The 17,661-nt window shown below is 33.6% G+C and overlaps 1 protein-coding gene across 3 annotated transcripts in view; it reads left to right on the top strand.

The window, feature by feature from the left end:
• LOC131168679 (uncharacterized) overlaps window positions 1–11,827 on the top strand; it is a 36,372-nt gene extending 24,545 nt beyond the window's left edge. For all 3 annotated transcript variants that reach the window (XM_058128313.1, XM_058128306.1, XM_058128319.1), the window contains 2 exons: window positions 9,341–9,594; window positions 11,189–11,827. In XM_058128313.1, the coding sequence (XP_057984296.1) occupies window positions 9,341–9,594; window positions 11,189–11,600 (666 nt within the window). In that variant the 3' untranslated portion in view covers window positions 11,601–11,827. The remainder of the gene's footprint in view (window positions 1–9,340; window positions 9,595–11,188) is intronic.
• Window positions 11,828–17,661: the final 5,834 nt, after the last annotated feature.

Genomic DNA, 17,661 nt, shown 5'->3' with positions numbered 1-17,661 from the left:
CAGGGCTCTTTGGCTTAAAAAGAGGGGGATTGAAGCTCCAGCTTCTTCCATTGTACAGCTAATGCTCACTGCAGATTCAACTCTTTCTCTACTTCTCTGTTATTGAAGTTTTGTTAGGGGGGGGGGGGGAAGTCTTTAGTTGAAGTGTAAGATATTACAAAGGGCATCAGCAGTTTCTAGTCAAGGGTCTTTATTCTGAGCTAGACCCTTGGAGACAGCAGCTAATGGCATCACTTTTAGCACCCTGAACCCTTCCACTGTGCATTGGCTTGGGACGAGGAGGGTATCTTTCAAGCTATCAAGGAAAGTATTGGTGGCAAAGCCTTGGCCCTAATGGTTTTACTTTTATCGTTCTTTCAAGCTAACCGGGGTAACCTCAAGCAGGATATTATCAGCATTTTTATTGAATTTCACCATACAGGCAGATTTGTGAGTAGTATGAACTCTGCTTTTATCATCTAGATCCCAGGAAAATTGAGGCTTGCAACATCAAGGATTTTCGCCCTATCTAGGATGGTATCTATAAGATCCTATTCAAAGTCCTTAATATGAGGCTCAAAAAAAGCAATTCTAGAGGACAGTGGCCAGCACCAACATGCTTTTGTAGCAGGAAAGCAGATCTCGGATGCAACCCTTGTAGCTAACAAAGTTGTGGATGCTTTAAAAAAGGAAAGGAAGAAGGGGCTGGTTTGCAAACTTGATATAGAAAAGGCCTCTGATTACATGAATTAGGATTTCCTCTTGATATTCTTAGGCAAATAACTTTTGGGATTTGTGGCGTGGATGGATTTATCAATGCATCTCAACTCCGTCCTTCTTGGTGCTTTTTAATGGCTGCCCATTGGATGTTTTTGGTTCTACCAGAGGCCTGAGGCAAGGGGATCCCCTCTGCCCCTTCTTATTTATCTTGGTTATAAAAAATTTAAGCCTTATGTTGAAGAAGGCTTCTGATGGACGCCGCCTCGGGGGTCTTAGCATTGGAATGAACGGGAGGAAAATGGAAGTCTCCCATATCTTGTTTGCTGATGGTACCATTATTTCTTGTGATAATGACCCTCAATAAATCCTCGGTATTCGATGTGTCCTCCTGGTTTTTGAAGCAATCTTTGGGTTGAAGGTGAATTTGGGAAAAGGTGAGCTTATTCTTCTTGGGGATGCTTTAGAAGGGTCATTCCTTGTGAGCCTTTTGGGATGCAATCTAGGGGCTTTTCCAACTACAAACCTTGGCCTCCCGTTGGATTCTAAATTCAAATCAAAGGTGTTTGGGGCTCAATCGTTGAATGGTATGAAAGAAAGAAATAGCCAATTGGAAAAGGAAATATCTCTTCAAGGGTGGGAGACTTACACTTGTAAAGAGCACTCTTTCTATTTTCTAGTCTACTTTATGCCCTTCTTCCCTATCCCTTGCTTAGTTGCCAAAAGGTTGGAAGGAATTCAAAGGAGATTCCTTGGGGAAGATCAAGGGAGAATTTCAAATGCCACCTAGTAAAATAGGAGTTGTTAAACGGCCTCTAAGATATGGAGGTTTAGGGATAGAATCCCTATCTATTTACAATAAAGCTCTCCTTGGAAAATGGATTTAGAGATTTATGAAGGACAAGGATAATCTTTGGATAGAGGTTATTGATTCAAAGTATGGTCTTTAGGATGATGGTTGGACCGGCAAAGTTGGGAGAGGGCCTCATGGTGTCGGAGTATATAAATTCATGAGGAAAGGTTTGGGGGATTTCTTCCCTTGTATCAATTTTTGACTGGGGATTGGGGACAATATCTTTTTCTGGCATGAGCATGATATTTCGTGTGGCCAATCACTCCTTAGCAACAAATTTCCTTCCATTTGTGACAAGGATGTTGTCATTGGTAATCATCTCCAAATTTCTAATCGAGGGAATTTTTGGAACATTCCTTTGATTAGGAATGCTTTAGACCATGAAATGGTGTAACTTATCAACTTCTTTGTTTGCTTATACAAAAGCCATTATGGTAACACCATAAATGATACCAAGTGGACTTTAGACAATGGTGGCATGTATAGTTAGATTCTTCAAAAGGAAACTCGCTCCTCAAGGAGAAAATTTTGTCAACTTTCCTTGGAAGCTCCTGTGGAAAACAATAGCCCCCACTAAAGTTGCCTCCTTTGCATGGGAGGCAACCGTGGACAAGCTTCAAAAAATGGGGCTGCCCTTTGTGGGCAGGTGCTGCTTGTGTTAAGGAAGTGTGGAATCTATCGTTCACATCTCCCGGACCAGAGCCCAATTATCAGATGGTCTATTGCTAGAACAAATTAGGAAGGTTTGTGCTTTATGAGAGAATCAAAATTTCTTGAAGATAAACTTAGAACTTGGGATGTGGAGGCTTTTAGTGATGTGCACTCTTGGAAAAAAGAGATTTTACTAGATCTAGGTGTCGTAGATTTCTAGTTGAGTAGGTGTCTCTCAGAAGTTTTAGTTAGTAGAAGGGTTCAATTCTTTAATGAATTTGGTTAGGTTCCTTTGGGGGAAGAAGTTAATTGGTAGTTGAAGTCTATGTTGAATTGGGCTAAAGAGGGAGACTGTCATTAGGTGGTGAGTGGGAAGAGGGGGAGGAATTTTATAAAAAGAATTCAGAAGGATGATACGGCATGATTACTAAGGATCTTGATTACATTGCAAGTATCATTAATGATTGTTACTAAGGTGGATGGAGGTAGGGCTATGATTTGGCGTTGTATTCCATTAAGAAGAATGGATAGAGTGGCTTTTGAATAGAAGGAGATTAGAAGTGCTATGTTCGATTTGGATGGAGAGAGGGCTCTTGGGCTAGATGGGTTCACTTTGGCTTTTTTTTCAAGATGATTGGGATTTTTTTGAAGGATGATCCTCTCAAAGTTTTTTGTGAGTTTCTTTCATAACGGGATTGTGGGTAGGGGCATTAATCCCATTTTTAATACTGTAGTACCTAAAAGAGACTTTGCTGTTAGAATAAAAGATTTTAGGCTAATTGGTCCTATGACCAGTGTGTAAGATTCTAGCTAAAGAGTTATCTACGAGATTGTTTAGTGTCTTGGTGGATACCATCCCTCATAGTCAGACTGTGATCATTGGTAATAGGCAGATTATAGATGCAACTTTGAGATGTAATGAGGTTATTGAAAATACTATCAAAAGAAAGAAAAGGTGTTTGGTTTTGAAATTGAATTTTGGAGAAACCCATGATTGTGTTAGTCAGGGTCTCTAGGATAGATTGTGGAACATAATAGGTTTTGGAGAGACGTGTTTGGAGAGGGGGGGGGGGGGGGCTGCCACTCATTTGTGGCTTTGTCTATTCATGAAAGGAGTGGCTAAACTTTGGTTTAAAGTACCTAGGGGTCTGAAGCAGGGAGATCTTCTTTCCCCTTTCCTTTTTATAGTTTTGGCTTTTGACGATTTTCGCTGATGCCTCGGGCATAATGATTGATAATGCGGTTGATAGAGGCTTGGTGATAGGATTTAAAGTGGGCTGTGAAAACTTACCCATATTTCATTTGCAAGTTGGGAATAACACCATTCTATTTCTTTCAAATGATATGGATAGGTTTTTCAATCTATTACCATTGTTCAAGTGTTTGGTCTTAAGATTAGTGGCATTGTGGTTATTGGGATAAACTCAAGTTCTTTTGCTAAGTGAGTCAGTTGTGGTGTTCTTAATTGGCCTATCACGTATTAAGATCTTCCCTTCAGTTGTAACCCTATGTATTCCTTTTGGGACCCAATTTTTTTGAGAGAGTTTGTAGGAAATTGGATGCATGCAAGGTCTTAAATTTTGAATTTGACCCAAATTTCGAAGCTTCAAAAGTACAAAAATTTTGATGACAATTTTGATTTCGATGTCAATTTCGATTTCGATTTGAAAAAATAACAGAAATCAGTAGTAAAGCATGGAATCCTTTTATGAAACTTTAGAAATTGTTAATAGACATAATAATGTAAGTTTTAGGACTAATATATTGCAAGTTAAATGCATTTATGTTGTGTATGAGGTGGAAAAGTTGTAATATAATATGTGTATCAAACATTTTTGTAAGATAATATGCATTAAACATATTCACTTAATACAAATGAAATTCATAAATCATTTAAATATTATTTATTATACAAATGATGGTAATTTAGACATGAATGGTTAAATAAAATATTGTTGTAAGTTTATTTTTTTCATATAATTTCAAAAGCCCTTATAATAATCTTTTGTTTTAATAAAAAGTAAATTAAATTAAGAGAGAAATTTCACTTCACTCCAAAATCTCTCATTTGAATTACGAGGAAATCTCATTTTATAGTTAAAATTTTGACAAGTTTCGTTAAGATTTTGGGATTTCAATAAATTTTAGATGATTTGTAGAAATTCTGATGGAAATTATGTAAGATGGAAATCGGCTGCCATTTCAATTTCGAGGGCAATGGAAACCAGAAATTCTGACGGAAATTTTGACAATTTCGTGAAAATTTAAGACAATGGATGCATGGAAAAGTGGTTTCTTCACTCTTGGGGGTCATATCACTTTTATTTTATGCTTGTTTGTTTTCTATTCCTTTGTGTTACCTTTCACTTTTCAAAAAACTTGTGAGAGTGTCTAATAGATTAGAGAAGTTGATGAGGGACTTCTTGTGGTTGAGCATAGGTGAGTGCAAAAGAGTCCCTCTTGTTCGTTGGGTGGCAGTGATTAGGTCCAAATAGGAGGGAGGTTTGCGTCTAGGTAACTTGGTGTCCAAAAACATTTTTTTTAGAAACTAAGTTTCTTTAGCACATGGTTGTCCGTAGTAAATGTACATTTCTTCAAAATGGGTGGGATGCTAAATTTGGGGTTTGAGTCATTGGAAATTTTGTGCCCCAAGCTTATCATTCATTTCCATTCACTGTTGGCAACCGGGAGAGAATCTGATTCTATGAGGATCACTGGATCGGGGAGGCTCCTTTGACTTCACTTATCCGCTCATTTCGTTTTTATTCTCCCAATGACTCTTGAGGGAGGGAGGGAGGGACTTGTTTCTAAGCATAGACTTACAAGGCTGTTTAAGAGTGGAGAGACCTGGTCTTACGTTGTCACTTCACTTGGTCCCTTCAAAGCAATTGTTTGGTATTTTGAAGAGAATTGACTTTCCTCCTCTGAGATTTTTGCTCTTTTATGTTTAAGGGTTTTGGGGAGGGAAAGGAGAGAGAGGCTTTGTGGCAGTGTTCCATTATGTCTATCTTTTGGTGTATTTGGTTGGATAGAAATTACAAAATTTTTAAGAGTTTGGATGCCCCTCTTAACTTGCTTTGGATCAGAGTGGTGTTTCTTGCGTCATTGTATGCTCCAATTAATGGTTTCTTGGGCATCTTCCTATGGCGGATTTACAGCAGAACTGGTGGCTTTGCTCGAGTAGAGCTGATTTTTAGTCTTTGTTTTCTGGAGCTTTTGTTTTGTTCCATTTCTTTTGTTTTGGGATAATATCTTATCCTCCCTGTTTTTTCTTCTGTTTTCTTCTTTTACTATTTTCCTACCTAATAAATTTCTTTGTTTATCAAAAATAAAACAATCGAATGAAGAGGTTTTCAGTAATGTCAAATAGGCTAAAAATAACATTTTTGGTGAATCAATGGTTTGCATAGCTGGAGGAGTGGCATGTTAGATGAGGAAGCCAGGGTGAGAAGGCTTGGTTTTGTAATGATTTGGAGGTGGCGTAAGGTATGTCATGAGCTGGTGCCAGAAATTGAGTGTGAAGTTGGTCACTGAAGGGGACAGAAACTTGTGGTTCTTTCATAGAGTGGCTACTTGGAGGAGGAAGAATTTTATTAAGGACTTGGAGTTAGATTTGGGATCAGGTTTAGGAGCCATACGCAGATCGGTGTGAAGATTACAAACTTTTACAAACATAGTAGACTAAAGTGGAGGGTTTGGATTGGGGAGCCCCATCATGGCAACCTCAACTCAGTTCATGGGTCAGGTTGAGCTCAAATTTCCAATCAAACTGATTAGGTTGGTTTCAGAAAACACTCAAACCAAAGTCAAACTGTATTGGATGTGGTTTGGATTAGTTTGGTACTCAGCAGATTGGGTCTGGTTGGGCGAGTTTTTGCTTGTGATATATTGGGATTTTGGGAAGAGGAAGGAAGAAGTGTTATGTTGTAGTGCAGTTTTTGCTATTTTGTGGATCTTATGGATCAAAAGAAATGCAATAATGTTCAATGATTGCACAACCTCCTCAGGTCTGCTGTGAGATGGAGCTGTGTTTTCGGTGCCTCTCTAGGTCCATTCCTTCTGGTTTGTTAGGGGTTTTCCATTTCCCAATCTTGTTAGGGATTGGCAGGCTGCGCTTTTGTAAAATTTTTGGTTGTTTCATTTGTTCTTTGGCGGACATCTTGTTCTCCCCTTACTTTTTATGGATTAATGTTAATATAATTCCTTTTTCTTGTTAATATAAGTCAAGTCTGAACATGTTCAAGCTTGAGTTTGACTCATCTTGATTGCATCTTTTATTCAAGTTCAGCCTAAGGTTGGCCAAGCAAATCCCGCATTACAATATGTTATTTGTTTAAGAAAATCTTCAAGTCCAATCAAATTCAATTGGACACATATTCTTATCTGTTACCAATTCACCCTAATAAAAAAAGGGCATAAGTTGGTACTTTAATTGATTTTAAATCAGTTCAAATTAAATCCAATAATAAATTGACTAGGCTCCTGCTCAATATATTAATTTAAACATGACAATGTTGGTTCAATCGAACTAAAATATTTCTTTTATTTAGAATTAGATTTAAACATCATTAAATAAAAGCTAATTTGTCTATTATTTGATATACAAATTATTATAAAAGGCTATCTTCTCTATGTCCGATGCAATAATGGTATTTTATTCTTTAATATAGTATGTAGATTTTAAATGGTAGAGTTTACTAATTATTTTCCTTTGTAGATTTACTAGCCCACTTGAAATAGATCATATTTATCTTTGCCTTTATTTGTTGAATAAAAATCGACTGTTAGGATATAATATCTAATATGATCTATTTAACATGTGATTATGAATAAGATTTATTAAATTTAAAAAAACATATATTAAATCAAGAGAAACAAAATTGGCTTTAAATTTACATTCTACGAACCCAATTAGATCTTTTTTGGTCTTATTAGATTAACACTTTATTGAACTTAAGATGCTAGGTTGTGAGCTACACTTTACCAAACTTGAGCTGCTAGGTTGTGGGCAAACAATGTATATATTTAAAAAAAAGTGCTTATAGCACTTATCACTAAAATAAGCACTTTTACAAAAGAAAAAAGGTGGTGTTTGGCTTGTGTTGTAACAAATGGGCTTTTTCATAAGTTTTTTTTTTTTTTAAATGTTTTTAAGTGAATTTTGAGAAACAATGAAAGATAACTTTTTGGTCACTTATAAGTGGTACTCATGTTAATGGGTAGGTCAGTTTTGTAAATATAATAAAATGGTAATTTTGTAATTTAAAAAGGCACTTTAGAAAATAGTCATATTATTTTATTATGTATTATTACATATTAATTATTGATGAAACATGATTCGATTCTGAAGAAGAACCATATATTAATTTAAATTAATATTAAATAAATTTAAATATTAATTTAATTAATAATATTATTTAAGCATAAATTAATATGATAATCATATGTTATGAATATACATTAAGAACAAGATTATCGTTAATTAAAAAAATAATAATATTATATCATTTTTACTTAATGAAAATATTTTAATGTTAACTAAAAATAACAATTAAACATAATTATTTATTACACTGTTAATTAGAACAGATCCCTGTTTTTTATTTAAAATATATTAGAAAATAATCATACATTATTTTGTATGTATTACAATTTATTATTGATGAAATATAATTCAATTTTGGAATGAATAAAAAGAACTGTCTATTAATTTAAATTACTATTAACTAAATAATTTTTTTTTTTAATTTTATTATCAATACTGCTCTTAACATAAATTAATATGATAATCATATGTTATAAATATATATTAATAAAAGTATCATTGGTAATTAAAAATTAATAATATTATATCATTTTACTTAATAGAAAATATTTAAATTTGAATTCAGAAATAATTAACATAATTATCAATTATATATATATATGAAAAAATAATCGTATATAATTTTATTATTTATTATGACATATTAGTTATTAATGAAATATAATTCACTTCTAGAATGACAAAAGAACTATCTGTTAATTTAAATTAACTTTAAAATTTTTTTAATTTAATTAATAATGTTATTTTTAACATAAATTAATATGATTGTCATATGTTACAAATATGCATTAATAACAAGATTATTGTTAATTAAAAATAATAATCTTATTTTTTTATAATTAATAGAAAATATAAATGTTAATTAAAATAATTAACATAATTATTAATTAAATTGTTATTTTCAAAATATTAATATTTTAATTTTAAATATAATCATATATGATCTTGTTATATATTATAACATGTTAACTATTGACAAAATATAACAATATAAATTTTAATTAAATTATTAAATAGATATTAATATTTAATTTTAAATATAATAATATATTATTTTATCATATACTATAACATATTAATTATTGATGAAATATAACAATATAAATTTATATAGCCCTATAGTAAAAATGAGATCCAAATATCACTTATTTTAAACATAACCAAACACCACTTATGACTTGAGCACTTCTCTAGATCAACACTTGTTAAATTCAACACTTTTTCTAAAAACGCTTCTCCATTAGTGGTTCCACTCGATCCCTAACCCTCCTTTGCACATACAACTTGATTGCACATGGAGAGAAATGAACAATAATAACACCCATTACTAGGACTAAGATAATTTTTAACCACCAAACAATAAACACAGACAACAAGACTAGAACACAAAGCCTACTAGCAATCATAGCTTTGAATCTTTGATTCCATGTTAGATTACCACTTTACGTAAAATTTTAAGCTGCTAGGGGTTGGACCAGCAATGTATACCAGCAATGTATATCAAGCTTTGACCGGTCCATTGAGAGGCAATTAATGGGTTTAACCCATTTTCCTCACCAACTCCATCGCATCCCAGCCCAAGCTTTGGACCCATCTATGCCTGTTAGAGTTGAATTTTCTCCCTTACTCAAAAATATTTTTATAATGCTGTAAATTTATAGAAACAATAAAGTGTAGGGGTTTTTGTTATGAAAAAAGTTACAAAATATTCATTAAGAGGCTTTATCTTACTCATAATAGGTAATATGTAGGAAAATATTTTTCATCACGTGTTGTGTGTAGATCTGTAGAAGTGATTCTAGAATTTCACACAGGTGAGGCTTTGGGACACAACTACATCTTCTGCTGTTCGTTCTTCATGCTGCGTGGGAATGACTTCTGCGCCTGGTGTACCAGTGGGCATGAAATGCCATGGATCTTTGCTTTATGTTGCTGCAGGTTCTTCTGTTGTTGCAATTGATTTGAGGACAATGCAAAAAGTCATTACTGCTGCACTTTTTCTGCCAAAACTGTACTCATTTGAGATTACGCCCTTGAAATCCATGATCTGCACAGGAGCAATTGGCAAGTAAGAGTTTCTTTTGGAAAAAGGCATATTATAGGATATAAATATTTGGAATTATGGTATTATTATTTGCCAGTGTGAAGATTCTTATAAACTGCCCATCTGCTTCACTTGATGAAGTGTTATGCGGGGTGGTGATGTAATTATTGATTTTATGCCTTCGTAAGGTTCATTTTGAATATTGGCACATCAACTTTCAGCATCGTAGCCATCAAAAGCCTTATCAATCATGCACAATCAGTTTTTTGTTGTACACTTGCACTGTTGCATGATTGCTTGTAGTGTATTTATATTTGAATCCGGACATTCTTATATTCTTTTGAGTATTATTTTGGCTGGCTGGGATCTGTTGCTTTAAATGACTAGGTCAATCTCACAACTTATGATGTAATGTGTAACAATAAAAGTTGGAATGCTTGTACGTTGAGCTTTTGAACTTTTCACTAAATTAGATTTGAGCCATTGAGTTGTGCATTAATTTGAGGATTGTTTGTTTCAGTTCTAGTTTTATGAGCAAGTTTTCCCTCCTTGGAAGCCACTAGTATGCTTTTTTTTTTTTTTTTCTTATAAGCGATTTGAGGATACTTATATTCTTTTGAGTAATATTTTGGCTGGCTCGGATCTGTTGCTTTAGATGACTAGGTCAATCTCACAACTTATCATGTAATGTGTGACAATAAAAGTTGGAATGCTTGTATGTTGAGCTTTTGAACTTTTCACTAAATTTGATTTGAGCCATTGAGTTGTGCATTAATTTGAGGATTGTTTGTTTCAGTTCTAGTTTTATAAGCAAGTTTTCCACCCTTGGATGCCACTAGTATGCCCTTTTTTTTTTTTTTTTTGTGATTCTGATATTCTGACTAAGAAGCCCGTCTCAGCATGTGCATTCAAATGCTATGCCAAAATGCAATGAACTGACTAGTTTTCATGGTTGTCCAAGGGTTTTTGGTTGTTGCTGCGAAGTGGATAACTTGTTTTTGAGGGATGGAGTATGTTTCTAGCATCCCATGCAGCTCTTTGTTTTTCTTTAGACAGTATGACCTTTTATTTATCTCAAAACTGGTTTGCTCCAGTTGACACTACAATAGATGTTGCCATGTAATTATTGGCATTGTGCCAGAACTTGAAATCTACCCCATGATCTGTTTTGGTTTATGTTCTATGGCTTTTGGTTTCAACCAAAAAAAAAAAAAATTAGAATGCTAATTTTTTGTGATTTATGTTTGTTGGTATGGTATAAGGCACTAATGCCTTCTGGTCAGCACAATCTTACTAACAAACCACATGGATGACATAAATCAGTTTCAGAAGGTTTAGGCCAAGGCATCCTAGGAGTCAAAATACACGCCTCTTTTGTTTCAGCCCAGTTATGAGACTGGTCCAAAATCCAAGGGAATCCATGGAAGTCAACAAAGACCTATTGGAAAGTTGAACATTTGAGGCAATATTTTTGGCTGAATGAACATAGAAGCATGATAATTAGATTACTTAATTATCTTCTTTCATGACATTAGTACACATGATATAATGCACGGACCCCACCGAAATTAGGTCCAACCCCACTTTAGGCACTAATGGTAGGATTTTTATGTTGCAGAGCGATGCTATGGGATATTAGGAAAAACCAGGGGACACTAAAACCAGAACCTGTTGCTGAGTTGGATGGGCACCAGGGTTCCATAACGCTGTTGCACATGGATTCATACAAAATAATCACGGGTGGCCCGGAAGATCCCTTTGTTAATGTGTGGGAGGCCGGCTCCGGCAGGCAGACAAATTCCCTGCTTTGCTGTTCATCCGAGGCATACTCCTACTCTGGATGCACTGCCATGGCTGTAAAAGTATGCCAGATTGTTACTGCTAGCTGTGGTGAAGCGCAGGGACTTTTATGCTTTAGGGACTTCGCCAGTGCTGGTTCTCCCGCTCTTACCCACCAAGATGAGCCCCTCTCAAAGTTTTGGGGGCCACAATCTAATGGTGACTCAGACTCAGATGGTTCTGATGGCTGACTACACGTACACTCGCCCCTGGGACCAAGCATCATCTTTGTATTATTGGTTCTCTTTTTTGGGTATACTGCCCAATATAAGATCTTTGTATTATCAGTCAGACATCCCCTGTTGAAGTTTTTACCATAGTAGATGCCTAGAAAAAGGGCAATTGTATGTATGTGTGTTTCCATGTAATGACTCTTCAAAATTTCAGGTAAGTGATGGATAGTATATGATATTTTAAATTATCAGGCCAGTTCTAAGTTAAAACATCTTGGCTAGGTCTTCATAGGCTTTGTTTGCGGTTGAGATTTTGTCGAGCTGGACGAATGGACACAGTAGTACTACAGCACTTCTCATATTCTTTGTTTGGTTTATAATACATAGGAGAGTGGGCAAGGTAATGAGTAAATTCCTTGGCTTTTATTCTATTTTATTTTTTATGCATTTTATGTGCTTTTTCAAGCACGTGTTTAAGATATGCCCCAAAAATATTAGAGGGCTCATAAAAACATATATGAAAGATTGCATAAAATGCATTGAACTTTTTTGAAATTTGATGAAAAGATGCATACATGTTTTTAGCCTGCTTGGTTTGCAGAATAGTTTTTTTTGGAATAAGATGAAATATAGTGAAAATTTTGGAAAGGTAATGGTTATTTCTTATATGTTTTTTATTATTTCATTCAACATGTAATACAAAAGGAATAAACATTTACATGGTGAAATTTGAAATAATTATTCTTTGTTTATTTTTTTGTTATGCACTCAAAGAATTTTACATTATTATTTATGGTATCAACATAATATTTTATATAACTAACTGTATCTAACTTATTATAACTGGTCTATTTTTGGAAAACATTTTACGAGTCAAATGTAGAGTCCAGGCTTTAAAGATTTTTCTTGAATCTTTCTTAATATTTAACAAAAAGACATGGGTCTCTTTTAAGCTTCTTAAAATTTTATGAACCTTTCTTGAGCTTTTGCAAAAGACACGAAATTCTTCTCATATTTGGCAAAAAGACAAGTCATAAATGTAAAAATCAAATTTCAAGTGAGGTTAATGGGAGTTCTGAAATCTTAATAAAGTTGCTTCTTTTTGCTCCAAGGAGGTGCATGCAATTTTTGAAACTATAGAACAAGTCTATGTCCTTTTGTCTTGACAATGTCTTTTGTTATGATATACGTATGTAGATGTAGTATTTTTTTTTACCTATATACATTTCAATATTTCACTTCTTTATTGTATTGTGAATATAACTAAAATCATTATAATTTTTAAGGATAGTTATAGGATTTTTTTTTGGGGGGGGTGGGGGGGGGGATGGTATGAATACATTTTTTTTTGGCAACACAATAGGATGCAGTGTAGTGATCCTATAATAATAATAATAAATAAATAAATAAAGAAATAAATTAATTAATAAGAATTATTAATTAAATAATATTATATTATATAATAATTATATATATATATATAAAGTAACTTGAAAGATCTTGATCCTTCGAGAGACATTTCGAGGACCCCCCTCCGCCATTCTCGTCTCTCTCTCTGTCTCCTCAATTTTCTCGGTGAAACCTGCACCGATTGAAGAACGGAAAATATCTCTGAGTTCCAATTTCGATCACCAACGTTTTAATCGGGGAGATTTCGTAGTTTGGGGGTCGTAGGCACCACTCCTGGGATAAGTTAAGGGGAATAGATTATGTCAGTTTTTCTTAAATTTGAACTAATTAAACTTGAGTATGTGAAATCGTGAATGTTATATATAATTTTCTGTGTGAATCAGGCATATGAAATTGACAGTTTTGATTATTATATGTATTTGGGGAAAAACCAAAGCGAGTAAGTTAATCATCTCCGTTTTTTGAAAAATATATATATTTATTTAAATAAAATTTTGGAGATGATCATACCTAGTTTTCAGCAAAAATATATTTTTTCGGGCATTTTATCGTATTACAATTTAACGTTTAAATTGTGTGGCATGAGTATGTTATATTTTTATTACATAATTGAATTTGAAGATTTTTATGAAATTATACAGTGAGAATGTGTTTTATACTGATTTATGATTTATGGAAAAATTGTGAATGCGGTGGAAATGTGAAATGACGGTTTCATACCAAGTTGTAAAATGACGATTTTATACCGAGCTATGAAATGTGAAATGACGGTTTCAAACCTGGTTGTGAATGATTGGAAATACTGATGTAAAATGTATGTTGAGAAAATGAGATCATGATACTGTTTTTATTACTTAAATTGCATTATATGGTTTAAGAACCCCGAGGATAAGATGTAATGAGAGCACGGTACTGTAACTAGTGAATGAGATAGTGCAGCCACACTGTATTGAGAAGTGTTGGTAATAGAAAGTTGATTTGGTTGCGAAGAGTTGTTATACCCCCTGTAGTCCGAACTAGGTTGTGGTAGGCAAATCGGACTTGTAGGCAAGGTATTTTGAGTTAGCCTGGTGGTAGACTAGTCATGGCTAAGTCTAGTCTTTGAACCGCACAACCCGATCATGTGGGGTTAATACATGATGATGTTGTTTGTCCAAAAGGTGGTTCTTCTACGTATATATATATGAATTTATGTAAATGGTGATATTTACTGAGCTGATTTATATTGTGAAAGAAAATATATATTTTTAACTGTATAAGTGTGAGTTATATTTTACAAAAGCCATGTTAGTCAGATACGCAAATTAATGAATGTGTTGATTTCACTGAAACTCATGTTAGCCACACACTGGTAATAATTTATTCCGTCACTGAGAAGTGTTTCACCCTAATAAATATATATATATATATATATATATATATATATATATCAACTTTTCAGGTCTTACAGGAAATCGAGCCTAGGAGCTCCAGAGCGGGACTTAGGCGTTCTCGTTGAGGGTGAGTGTTGTTGGGACCTTGGTTTGTTTATATAAATATTTTGGGTTTTTTGGGTTGTAATATGGAATTTGGGTATGGTAGATATAATGGTTGTGAAGTAGTATTCTAGTATGTATAATGTATGGAAGGTTTATTTTTACTTCCGTTGGCCATTCAATGGTACATATGTAATATTATAAAATATTATGAATATATGTAATATTGTGATAATTATGAAAAAAAAAAAAAATGGGGTCATGACATGTAGTCAATCTCCCATTCTCTCTCTCTGTTTTTTTTTTCTCTTAACAATATTCGAGTTTGAAACCTCCAACATGAAAATGCTTGGCTTTGGATGCTTGGGTGAAAGACAGGGTGATTGCAATTCTAAATTTGTTTTTTTTTTTTTTTATAAGTTGGCTAATAGTAGAAGGATAAAGAATATAAAGTGGAGATGAGGTTGTTGATCCTAGTTTGATAACGAATGAGATTACAACTAATTCTTTTTTTTTTTTTCTAATTTGTTTGTGGAGTGGCAAAGGAGTAGGATTTTGTTTGAGGAATCAAAGTGGAGTTCAATTTCTAGTGATAACATAGGTTTTTTGGAATGGCCTTGAGGAAAGTGAAGTGAAGAAGATTGTGTTTGAGGTAGATAGGAATAAGGCGAGAAGTCTAGATGGGTTTAATATAGCTTTTTCTCAATATTGTTGGTATAGAGGATCTAATGAAGATTTTTAAGGAGTTTTATTTAATGGGATTCGGGGTAAGAGTATTAACTTCACTTTTATCACTTTGGTGCCTAAGAAGAATAGTTGTATTAAAATTGCTTACTTTGGCCTATTAGTCTACTTGCAAGTGTGTATTGCTAAGGTTCTATTTGATAGGCTGAGTTTTATGATTGATGATACTATTTCTGAAGCTCAAAGTGTTTTTGGGATAGGGTAAGCTATTTGTGGAATGCTATTTTGATTGTATAAGGTTGTTGAGGATATTTAAAGAAGTAAAGAAAAAGATTGTGCTTAAGGTGGATTTGAAAAGGCTTATGAACTAGTAAGTTAGAATTTTTAGATAAATTCTTCATTAGAAATAGGATGGGTAAGAGGTGGTGGGTTGGAGGAAGGGTGTTTATCTGATGCATCTTTTCTAATCACTATTAATGGTAAACTAGGTCGTGGTTTAGGGCTTTTAAAGGGGTTAGGCAAGGGGATCCATGTTCTCCTTTTTTGCTTGTTCTTGTGGTGCATAGCTTGAGTAAATTAGTTTATAGGGCTATAGGTGAATGGCTTGTAAAAGGGATTGGAGTGGGTGAGGAGAGAATAGTGGTTTCTCATATGTAATTTATAGATGATACTATTTTTTTCTTAGAAGATCATTAGAAATCTTTTTAAATGTGCTCACTATTTTACAACTATTAAGAGGATGCCAAGTTTACAAATCAATTTAGGGAAGAGTGATTTGGTTTATAGTAGTTTAAGTGAGTCTAGGTCCCACAAATTTTATACAATAATGGCTTGTTGTGGTTTTTTAGGTTGACCAACTTATCTAGGAGTGCCTTTGGGTGGTATACTAGGTTGATTGGGTGGCTTTTAGGATTTTGAAGTGGAGAAGATGTTTAAGTAGTTTAGATGATTGGAGTGATGCCTTACTTTCAAGGTGGTAGAATCACCTTTATTCCGCTTCTTGTCTGGTATCTCTTTCTATTTCTTGTCAATTTTTTGAATTTTCTATATAGGTGCTAGAAATAAAATCTCTTCACACTTCTTTTACTCTTTTGTATAGGTTTTTTTTTTGTCTTTTTCTTTTGCACAATGAACCTAGCTCTTCCTTTTCTCATGGAATTTTCGTAGATGATAGAGAGATGTTGGAGTTATCTTTTTTATGCTTGGTGGAAAGAATTCATCATTTCTTTAGGAGGAACTATCGATCATTAGTTCTAGACTTTTTAGGGGTATATCCTCATTTTTTTATTTTTTTAGTTTTTCATCCTTGAATCTCAGTCTTTCTCATTTCATTCTATCGTTTGGAAGGCCAAAGTTTTTGTTAAGAATGAAGCTTTGTTGTTTTTAATAGAACTAACATAAACAATATATGGTAGAGTAGGAGGCCTTTTAAAGCTCTATCTCATATGGTTGTTCTCTATATTTTGTAGAGAATCCACATCTCACTTGTTCCTTCATTGTTCATTTCTAAGAGGTTTTGGAGCAATATATTTACATAGTCTAGGAAGCATTGCACATCTCTTTTGGAGGTTTTGGAAGGAATAGAGATGAATAAGCTTTGTTGAGGTGTGGAATGCTTGTTGTTTTATGGGGTGCTTAGTTGAAGAGAAATGCTCGTATTTTCACGAAACAAAAAACAAAAACAAAAAATCTTGTTCTATGCTTTCGGATATGATATAATTGACATCTTTGTAGACTTTTCTATGTTGTTTTAAAGGGTTGTCTTATCTCTTCTATCAGATTTCATTGGAAGGATATTTTTGCTTTAATGTTTCTTCTATTTGATTCTCTCTCTATACGGAGGTTTTCTTATGCTCTTTTTTTAATATTTTCTCTTTTCTACAATAATTTTCTTTTTCTATCTTACAAAAACTACAGATGTCTCTTGAAAGATCTTTCGCCAAGGACTGGGGCAGTGGGGGGGGGGGGGGTGGGCGAAGGGTATTAGCATAGTCCTTCATAAATAAAATAAAATAGAAGTTACTATATTATAATATTTCAAATTCAAATTTTTGTCTTTAAACTTGAAGTTTGGATCATGAATTAAAGAGTTGTATAAATTTTAAATATTATAAAATTGTATTAATCTTCTCTTTTCTACAATAATTTTCTTTTTCTATCTTACAAAAACTACAAATGTCTTTTAAAAGATCTTTCGCCAAGGACTGGGGGGGGGGGGGGGGCGAAGGGTATTAGCATAGTCCTTCATAAATAAAATAAAATAGAAGTTACTATATTATAATATTTCAAATTCAAATTTAGTCTTTAAACTTGAAGTTTGGATCATGAATTAAAGTTGTATAAATTTTAAATATTATAAAGTTGTATTAATCTTCTTCTAAATCATCATAGAACTTAAAATTTATATCTAAAAAATAATAAAGACTATTTGTCATGCCTCGAACCCGCTAGGTGGGGCCCGAGGTGTGATGAGACCGGTCACCATTTCTGATACCATTCATGTATCGGAA

The sequence above is a fragment of the Malania oleifera genome, chromosome 1, assembly GCF_029873635.1.
Source record: "Malania oleifera isolate guangnan ecotype guangnan chromosome 1, ASM2987363v1, whole genome shotgun sequence".
NCBI classification, from domain to species: Eukaryota; Viridiplantae; Streptophyta; class Magnoliopsida; order Santalales; family Ximeniaceae; genus Malania; species Malania oleifera.
The sequence above is the reverse complement of the archived record's forward strand: the minus strand, read 5'-3'. Positions and strand labels throughout refer to the sequence as shown.